At 41.5% G+C, this 11067-nt stretch overlaps 1 protein-coding gene across 1 annotated transcript in view; it reads right to left on the bottom strand.

The window, feature by feature from the left end:
- Positions 1–9391: 9391 nt before the first annotated feature.
- The window catches only part of eif3hb (eukaryotic translation initiation factor 3, subunit H, b), a 50944-nt gene continuing 49268 nt past the window's right edge, over positions 9392–11067 (bottom strand). The window contains exon 6 of the mRNA XM_048528410.2: positions 9392–9648. Coding sequence (XP_048384367.1) covers positions 9551–9648 — 98 coding nt within the window. The 3' untranslated portion in view covers positions 9392–9550. The remainder of the gene's footprint in view (positions 9649–11067) is intronic.

Genomic DNA, 11067 nt, shown 5'->3' with positions numbered 1-11067 from the left:
GAAGTCTACTTTTATTCTTCAGTTTATGGTTCACAAATGTACAGATGCAATATGCAAGTCTCTCAAAAAGGCAGCACATAGAGTAGAAACTACTTTCAATATGTCTTTAACATGAAGCACTTTAGAAAATCAGAAAAGCTCAGGATCCGCTGCTGTTACTCAAATTCCTTATAACCTGAAAAAATGGCTCACAAGAATGAGAATGGAACTGGGAGAATTCACCTACTAGAAAAAATTTCACAGTCGGGGCTGTCATTCTTTACAGTATGGTGTGATGTTACACTAGGAGACTGGTTGAGGAGCAGACAGTCAGGAACTATCTTCAGACTTTGACTTCAAAGCAGTATTTATTATATGTACAGCAAAACCTCGATAATATCCAGGTTTGGGCTCAAAAGTGGCAAGCAACATTCACACCGCACAAAAACCAGGCAATGATCATCTTCAAAAAGAGACAATCTAACCACTGCCCCTTGACATTCAATGGTGTTAACCTCAGTGAATCCTGCACTAGCAACATCCAGACCAGAAAATCAACTAGACTAGTCATAATATAAAGTGGCCAGGAATTCTGCAGTATGTAACTCCCCAAAGCCTGCCCACCACCCACAAAGCACAAGTCAGATTTATGATTTATGACTCACCACCACCTTCTCTGGGGTAACCGGGGACAGAGAATATAAGGAGCCATGGTAGTGACGATAAGAAGATAGGTTGGCATAAAGGGGTGTCAAGAGAAGGTAACAGGCATAGGTTGGTAGTGAAAGTATGGGAAGCCTTGGGCACAAGTAGGCGGAGGGCATGAGGTGGCATGGATGAGTGAAGCTTCAACACTCAAGAGGCTTGACATCAAGAGAAAGTAGCCCATATCCACTTCCTCCACCACTGACATTTAGTAGCTGCAGTGTGAATATCTACAAAGTGCACCGTGGAGCTCACTAATGGTCCTTAGACAGTATCTTTCAAATACCTGACCACTACCATCTAGGGGGTCAATGACAGCAGATACGTGGGAACATCACCATCAAGTTCCACTCAAATCCATCCACCATCCTGATTTGGAAATATGACGTCATTCCTGGCTTCTCTGGGTCAACATCCTAGAATTCCCTTGTGGGTCTGCCTACGGCATGTGAACTGCAGCAGCTTCAGAAACCAGCTCACCACCACCTTCTCTGGGGTAACCAAGGACAGAGAATATAAGGAGCGTTGGTAGTGATTATAAGAAGATAGGTTGGCATAAAGGGGTGTCAAGAGGAGAAGGTAATGGGCATAGGTTGGTAGTGAAAGCTACAGAGGCCTCGGGCACAAGTAGGTGGAGATGGCATGGATGAGGCATGAGAAGCAGGTGAGTGATGAAGGCTGTTTTAGGCTGTACTACTTTTTAAGACCCTTTTGGCTGTTTCCAAACTATTTCTTGGGGGATGTGTGCCTGATTCCAAATAGCATCTGCTTCCTCCTACCTCCACTCCATTGTGAGATCTCCACAGACAAAAATGTTTCAAATCTACAGTCCCAAAATGGGCAGCAAAAATGTGGCTCCTGATCTGATTCAGTAACTACCCAGTATTAACCAAAGAATACAAGAGACCTCCCCATTCAAGCCTCCAAGATGACCTAAGCACTCTACTATCTCAACTGACTTGACCACCTATTCACTCACCTGTCACGCTGGCCGACAGACAGACTTCCTCCTTTAAGAACTTCGCCCAGTACTCTGGCTTCAGTTGTGAAAAGTAGGGACTTTCCCCAACTCTGTCTCTATCTACATCAGATGAAATTCTTTGAAAATCGCTGCACTGACCATTCACTAAGTCAGCTGGGATTGAAAGCATGATTGAAAAAAAAGTCACAAAATGATCAGGTTGCAGAAATCCTCACGGGCACTCGGCCTTGACACCAGGTTGAAGGCCTGGGCCAATAGCTACTTTGTTTCCTGGTTTACTAACAAGGAGAATGCTAAATATTTATAGTAGAAGACACAATACAACTAATGGATAGGATGCAAATTGATCAACAGGACGTTTCGGAAATGCTGGCTATGCTCAAGGGTGGGTAATCTACCTGTTTCAGTCGGTAAAGAGAAGCAGGAGCATCAAATGTATAAGTCTTGCTATAATCTTACAAATTTCTCAGGAAGGCTGCCAGATGTGATTATAAAATTAGAAACCATAACTGGTGGAAAATAAAAGTTTGCAAGAGCCATTTTCTAAGTAAATTAAGAGGAGCCAGTCTGTTTTTCTAAAATACAGTTGTTTTTGACTAATTAATCTAATTGAATGTTTATATGAAGTAACAGAGAGAGTTGATAAATAAAATGCAATAGATGCATTGTCTAAATGGATTTTGAAGCACCACATAAAATGCTATTTAACAAAGTTGAGGCTCATTGAACAAAAGGTTACCATCAGCTAGAATAGACAAATTAACCTGCAAGTAAACAGCAAGTTGAGCTAAGTGCTTATTTTTCAGACTGGAGAATAGTAAGACACTGGCATTCCTCAAGGGCAAATGTCATGATCACTGATTATTTAGAATTTTATCCCTTATTCTTTCAAAAGGACATGATTGTCAAAAGCAAAGTCAGTATTTGTTGTTCATCTCTAATTGCCTTTGAACTGAGTGGCTTGCTGGGCCATTTCAGAAAGCAGTTAAGACTCAACCACATCACTATGGATCTGGAGCTAAATGTAGGCAAGACTACGAAGGATGGCAGATTTTCTTCCTAAAAGGAAATTAGTGAATCAGATGGATGTTGACATTAATCAACAATAAGTCCATTACCAAGATGAGCTTTCAATTCCAGATGTTATTAATTGATTTTAGATTTCACCAGCTACTGTGGGGTTTGAACCACCATCCCCAGCGCATTTGGTTCCCTTCGCTTACTGGTCCAGTGACATTATCATCACACCATCCTGTCTCCAAATACTGGAGTTCAAGCTAAAAATTCTAAACAGGTCTTTGATAAGTTTGAAGAATGCACAAACAAAGAGGAGGATGCGATTTAATAATGCGATTCAGAAGTGAGAGATGATGAACTTCAGAAGAAGGAGAAAGACGAGCCATTATAAACCCAATAGCATAGTTCTGAAATGTATGAAAGAATAAAGAAACCTGAGGATTTATCTGTATTATCTTTGAAAATGGTAGGATATATTGAGAGTAACTAGCAAAAACATATATGATTTTAGACTCTACGAGTACAGAAACAGGGGTAGTTACACTGAGCATTTATGAAGCTCTGGTTAGGCCACAGAGTATTGCATCCACTCCTTGGCATATACTATTTCAGGAATCAGACAAGCTTATGACAGAAGAAATTTATTAGAAAGGGTAAGTGGATAAGAGATTTCAGCTACAAGGTTAGGTTTAAAAGCTGGAATTCTTCAGTTTGAAGCAAAGGAGGGCGGGGATATTTTGATAGAGGTGTACAAGATAATAGAACATAGAACATCAAACAGTACAGCACAGTAGAGGCCCTTCAGCCCACAATGTTGCACCGAACTTTTACCCTAATCTATCTAACCTCCACCCCTACCTTATGCTATCATCCATATGCCTATCGAATAGTTGCTTAAATGCCCCTAATGAGGCCGACTCCACTACCCTCTCCGGCAATGCATTCCACGCCCCATCACTCTCCGAGTAAAGAACCTACCTCTGACGTCTCCCTTATATCTACCTCCGCTCACTTTAAAACCACGCCCCCTCATAATAGCTACCTCCACCCTAGGAAAAAGTCTCAGGCTGTCCACTCTATCTATACCTCTGCTCACTTTGTGTACCTCTATCAAGCCACCTCTCATCCTTCATCGTTCTAAAGAGAAAAGTTCTATCTCTCTCAAACTTTCCTTGTAAGACCTTCACTCCATTTCAGGCAACATCCTGGTAAATCTCCTCTGCACCTTTTCCAACACTTCTGCATCTTTCCTGTAATGAGGCAACCAGAACTGGACACAAAACTCCAGATGTGGCCAAACCAGGCTTTTGTATAGCTGGAGCATAACTTCACAGCTCTTGAACTCAATCCCTCTATTAATGAAAGCTAACACACCATACGCCTTCTTAATAAATGTATCCATCTAGGTGGCAGCTTTCAGGGAACTATGGACTTGAACCCCAAGATCCCTCTGCTCCTCCACACTGCCAAGAATCTTTCCATTCACCCTATATTCTGCTTTCAAGTTTGTCCTTCCAAAATGAATCACCTCACTCTTTTCAGGGTTAAACTCCATCTGCCACTTCTCAGCCCAGCTCTGCATTCTATCAATATCCCTTTGTAACCTACAATAGCCCTCTGCACTGTACACAATACTTTCGTATTGTCCACGATCTCACTATTCCACCCTTCCACTACTTCATCCAAATCATTTACAAATATCACAAGTAGATGAGAACCCAGAACAGATCCTTGTGGTACACTATTCGTAACTGAGCACCATGTTGAATATTTTCTGTCCACTACCACCCTTTGTCTTCTAAGGGTCAGCCAATTCTGAATCCAATCTGCCACATTTCCCCCTGTCCCAGGCCTCCTCACCTTCTGCATGAGTCTGCCATGGGTAGCCTTATCAAACGCCTGACTTAATTCCATGTATATCACATCCACTGTTCTACCTTCATCCACGTGTTTGGTCACCTCTTCAAAGAATTTATAAGGTTTGTGAGGCATGATCTACCCCTCACAAATCCATGCTATCACAAATCAAACTGTACTTTTCCAAGTGATCATAAATCCTATCTCTTAGAGCCCTTTTCAATAATTTGCTCAACAATGACATAAAACTAACTGGCCTATAATTTCTGGGGTTATCCCTATTCCCTTTTTTGAACAAGGGGATGACGTTTGTCTCTCTCCAATCTTCCAGCACTATACCCATGGACAGTGGGGACGAAAAGATCATTGCCAAAGGCCCTGTGATCTCTTCCCTCGCTTCCCATACAATCCTCGGATAAATCCCATCAGGCCCGGGGGACTTACCTATCTTCAAGTTCCTCAAAATTCCTAGTACATCTTCCTCCTCTAGCCTACCAGCCTGTTTCACACTGTCCTCCTCTACAACTGGGTCTCTCTCAGTTGTGAAAACCAAAGAAAAGTGTTCATTAAGGACCTCTCCTATGTCTTTAGGCTCTGTGCACAAATTCCCTTCACAATCCTTGATCAGCCCTACCCTTTCTCTGGTCATTCTCTTATGTCTCACATGTGTAAAAAGCCTTGGAGTTTTCCTTAATCCTATCTGCCAGGGTTTTCTCATGCCCCCTTATAGCTCTCCTAAGCCCTTCAGCTCCTTCCTGGATAACTTATCTCCCTCTGGAGCCTTTTCCATTCCCTGTTTCCTAAACCTTATATAAGCATTCTTCTTCCTCTTCACCAGTCGTTCAACCTCTCTCAAGAGCCAAGGAAGAGACCACATCTTCCCTGCCTGCTAGGCAGAAACATATCAAGCACACGCAGTATGCATTCCTTAAACAATCTCCACATTCCAATAGTGCTCTTCCCTGACAGCATCTGTTCCCATTTTCTGTTACCCAGTTCTTGCCTAACTGAATTGTAATTACCCTTCCCCCAATTACAAACCTTAGCCTGCAGTATGCACCTATCCTTTTCCATGACTATTGTAAAAATAACAGAGTTATGATCACTATCGCCAAAATGCTCTCCTACCAACAGACCTAACACTTGGCCTGGTTCATAGCCAAGCACCAAATCCAAAGTGACCTCTTCTCGTGTTGGTCTATCTACATACTGTGTCAGGAATCTTTTTTGAACACACCGGACTAAATCTGCTCCATCTAAACTATTACAACTAAAATGTTTCCAATCAATATTTGGAAAGTTGCCCATGACGATAACCCTGTGACAAGTTTAAACAAGGGAACGGAACTGACGCACAAGCTGATGACACAAGCTGCACAGGACAAAGATTTAAACTTTTTGGCAAAGATTAGGGAATGCAGGAAGGCTTTTTTTGAGCTTAGCAAGTAGTAAAGAGAACTGGAAAACCTGCCCACAAGGGTAAAGGAAATGGAGATATTAGAAACAATGCAAAAGGAAACCGGATAGGCACTTGAGGGGGAAAAAAGCTTACTGTTGCACTGATTAGTGAAAGGAACCCGAAAATAATGTGTAGAGCTGGATGAACACAGCAGGCCAAGCAGCATCAGAGGAGCAGGAAGTCTTATGTTTTTCCAGCATCTGCTTTTCCTACTATCCCCAAAATAATGTGGCTATTTTTAGCCCTTAATTTTAGAATTTTTTTAAAAATAGATTTGATACAACCAAAATGGCTGCAGATCTAAATTAAGTGGATGTCGAAAGACAATGACTGCAGATATAAATAGAACTTCTGTGGGACTTATGGACTATACTGCCTACAGGTGTCAAGGAAACTTCAAACAGACAGGATTGTGTTCTCTTCTAACTACAAAAAGAACAAGGGGCTAATTACTCCACAGCAAACCACTTCATGCAGATTATGTCCCAAACTACACACATTTTGTATTTTTCCCTTTGTTGATGAACATACAAAGCCAAGGGAGCTCATGTGGTACACTTCTACTGTCCCAATCTACAAAACATCAGGGATCAAATCTCATGTGTGCTGGAGGTGCATTATTGCTTGCCTGAATAGGTCAATTGGAATAGCTAAATTCAGACAAGGTCAGTGTGCTGAGAGGGAGATATTAGTCTTACACAAAGCCAAGGGGACTCTTATGGTGCAGAGTTACGTCCCTGCCTTTGCATGAGGAGACCCAGGTTCAAGTTCCACTTGCACCAGATGTCATAACATGTCTCCACAAGTTGATCAAAACAAATCTACACAAGGTCAAAGGTTTAAAACAAAGTTTCAACTCCACATGGGTGAACCAGTGGGACTGAGCCCTCATGCACCAGTGTGCGTTCAAGTGTTGAATGTTCTGAAGATCACTTAAAAAAAATTACCCCTGTGTCACAGGTAAAGACTTTCTCACGGAGTGCTGCAAATCAGTAAATGAAAACCAGAACAAAGTACCACCCTTTTCTTCCTCTCTGCCCAATGTAATGTTGGTTGCAGTCTTTGCATGGAATTTTGTATATTCCATTGGTTCTGTCCATCGTGGATAAGGGGTCTTTGGTTCAGGTGAGCAGTTGGCATAGAGTTGATGTAGGTTTGTGTGCTACTCTGGTACCCAGTGGCCGTAGAAGTCTTGCGGCCAGTTCAGATACGATCTTGATATATAGTAACGTGACAAGTGTGTTGGGGCATCTGTATCTTCCCATTGTTGTTTGTGTGGGAGGCATCATCAGTCCCTGCAGTTGGGGAATCCATTGTCTCTAAGTACGTGGTGGAGGCTTTCTTCTTCATATTGGTGTAGTTCTGGAATGCCGCAGCATGTTGTGGCTTGTTTGAACAGTGTTTTTACGCAACTCCATTTGTGGGTGTTAAGGTGACTACTCTTGAAATTTAAGACTGGATCTGTGTGTGTGGCCTTTCTATATACCTTGGTCAGAAATCCCCCACTGGCCCTGCATTCTGCTATCACATCCAGGAATGACAGATGTTTGTTCTTTACTTCTTTGGTGAATTTGATGCCGGTGAAAATGTTGTTTATAAGGTGAAAGTATACAGCAGGCCAGGCAGCGTCAGAAGGGCAGAAAAGCTGACGTTTTGGGTCAGGACTCTTTTTCAAACCCGTTTTCTGAGAAGGGTCCTGAACCCGAAATGTCAGCTTTCTCGCTCCTCTGATGCTGCATGGCCTGCTGTGTTCCTCCAGCTCCACACTTATCTCTGACTCTAACATTGGCACTCTCCGAGTGCTTTAAAAGTTGGTGTGTTTCTTCTAATTTAGTCAGTTTGATGATAACAAAAGTGTCAACCCACATATTGGATCCACAGTGTGGGTTGGATCTGCAGAAGGCCCATGTTTTCAAGTCTCTGCATCACTGCTTCTGCTATTAGTCCAGAGATGGGTGCCCCCATGGGTGCCCCATTGATCTGGCCATTAAGGGTATTGTGGGCTGTGATGCAGAGGTCCAGTAATTTCAACATGCTGTTCTATGTGCATGTGGGTTGTTGATGGGAGGTTTGTATCTAACACTGCGTGGTAGTACCTGGTTGCTGAGGGATTCGCGTAGGAAGTAAAATTGCTCACGTGTAGCGCTGTTGTTTGCCGTAGATTTCCCATTTCTAGGCCAATTTGAGAGTATAGATCCTAGCCGCACTAGAATCTACACTGAACTTGTCACGTCCTCGTACGTCAAGAATGTATCTGAACTGACTACAAGACTCCTACTGCCACTGGGCATCAGAGTAGCACACAAACCTACGCCAACTCCTAACAAGAACCAAAAGCCCCTTACCCACTACGGACAGAGCCAATGTAATATACAAGATTCCACACAAGGACTGCGTACAGGCATTGCATTGGGCAGACAGGAAGGAAACTGACTATGAGAATACATGAACACCAACTGACAACAAAAAGACACGACCAATACTCACTTGTCTCCACACACACAGACAAGGAGAACCACCAGTTCAATTGAAATAACATCAGGATCCTCGGACAAGCCAAACAGAGACAAGTACAGGAATTTCTTGAGGTCTAATTCTCTACCAAGAAGCCAATCTATAAACACATAGAATTAGACACTATATATACTACTGCAAAGAAAAACTAAAAATGAGACAATCAGCTCCAACAGACCCCACAGTTTAAATAACAAGGAGGAAAACATAACAATGCTTCATCCGAGATTGCACTGATGATGTTACCCAGCAGGGTAATGAAACGTCTGCAAACTAACGAACAGCTCAGCGAGCCAACCAACCACAGCATCCACAACCTGAGCTACAAGTCTACTCAAGAACGTTAGACTTCCCTTCCTAACAGCACAGCGCACAGCCCTACACCCCAAGGGCTGCTATGGTTTATAGTGGTAGCTCAGCACCACATTCTTTAGGATAATTAGGGATGGGCAACAAATGCTAGTCCAGCCAAAAAACTGCACATCACATAAACAAATTTAGTAAACCATAATAATTAAGGCATAAAGCAATTTTACAGCAGAATGGGCAGCAAGGTGTCTGGCCATCTTTTCAGTTGGGTAACAGCAAGGCTTAGTGAGGAGTTTAAGGCACAACTAAAGGGCAGAGGAAGTAATTTTCTTTTTTAAATCTCATTCCAACTAAATTTGTCTTTAGCTTCTGGCTGAAACTGGTCTGTACTGAATCATTATTTAACAAAAGAGCAAGGGGGAGAATAATAGACAAACTGCATTTTCTTTTAAGACCACTGAACCCTGTAAGATGATGTTAATATTTAATTGACTAGCACAATATTCTCAAGTGTTGGCTCTTACAGTCAGACAAAGTGATTAAGCTAGAAGAAAAATATAAGGCTAACATACAGTCATCAAATTCATATTTATTTTCATTGAATTCATACAAGCTGGGCTAAACAGAAAAATTTATAGGAACAATCAGCTTCTGTTTTTCTTTTCAGAAGAATGCTATTTTATTGGATTTGAAAACCATATTGACCGAAAGGACATCCAATTGAGATTTTAACTGTTGTGGCCTTGAAGAGCTTCAGCCATGAATAATTTGCCCATGCTCTGTGACGTAAACTCCTTGATCTGCTGGCAGTAGGTGTTGATTTGTCCTGTTAAGAGTTGGAAAAAAAGACAGAACATTAAAATTAATGAGTCAGGGAGCAGCAATTTACAATGTAGCCTGAAAGGTTAAAACAGAATTCAAAGCACAACAGTTCACAGCATCACATACCGCACAGACACAGCTAATGTAATGCTGTCAATATTTAATTTGTATACATTTTTAATACATGTTTTAATACATGCACAGAAGCTATCCTATAATCACAGATTACTGTACGACACCTTCTAAAATCACAGCACCTATCACATCTACCTGAAGTGACCAGTGTCAAAGCAAGTGAACAGCATCTCGTAATGTGACCATTCAGAAAATTTCTAGAAGTATTTGTGAAGAACATTAATATCAAAGTCTAAGAATCTGTACCAAACAGGCTATGTTCTGTTATTTTCCAGTCATCTGATATGTACGTGGCATAGTGTAGAAACTCTGGAATATAAACTAAGGAAAACGGATTTGTACTTCTCTCTCATTCCCAGGTTCAGTTACCTTTGCTGGTCTAACTTTTCTAATTGTTGAATGGCAGCAAAGACATTGCCAAAAGATTGGTAAATAAAGCTTCTGGCTGTTTTCAAGGGATTCTGCAGTATTTCAGCTCAAGTTAGCAGCTCAGGACCCAATTTAAATCAACACTGTTTTCGCCCAAGAAAGATTTATTCAGTTAGACTGCAGTAATTCTGTTGAGTAGGATCCAAAATCTTGCACGGTAATCCCAATCCACTCATGTCGAGGATGGTCTTGTAAGACAGACATATTTGAAACAATTTTTTTGCCTTCCAAGTTTGCAAATAATCACTGATAGAGGTACTACCCAGAGATCCAATTTAGGCTCCAAATGTACCAAAGAGTGGAAAGTAGCCAAGCCACTCTATTTTTTGAAGCACTTTTGGCAGTAGTTGTACAGGTCTAGGGGGAAATGCCAATGCGTCTATGTGGTTGCTTTGGCCATTTTTTAATATTTGTTTTATTTTCCGGGAAACAACTAATGGTTGCATCATGAAAAAAGCTCTTTTATATTCATGTGCAATACAAAAGTAGTGAAAATAACCAAGAGTTACAGCTAAACAGTTATTTAGGGAATTTTTTGCAGAATGTCTTTTCTTAAAAATTGATTACAGCGGGCAGAATGATTATTTAAACTGAAACGGTTTTCCGTTGTATAATTAGCTACTTTCCGCCTAGTCTAACTCAATTCTTTCATGCACATCTGGGCATATCTGGGGAGAGGGTGAAGGGGTTAACATGAAGGGCATGCCCATGACTCAAATGAAATATGCTCACAAATGCCATGTGACAATGCAGTGGAGAGGAGCACAAATAAAAAACAAGAAGTAGGTAAGTATAAGGAGGGGAGAAAATAAATTATAAAAACTCATTCCAGAAATATTCAGTGGTGCAGCAGTTGACA

This window comes from Stegostoma tigrinum, chromosome 5, assembly GCF_030684315.1.
Source record: "Stegostoma tigrinum isolate sSteTig4 chromosome 5, sSteTig4.hap1, whole genome shotgun sequence".
Lineage (NCBI taxonomy): Eukaryota > Metazoa > Chordata > Chondrichthyes > Orectolobiformes > Stegostomatidae > Stegostoma > Stegostoma tigrinum.
This window is presented reverse-complemented; position numbering and strand designations above follow the sequence as displayed.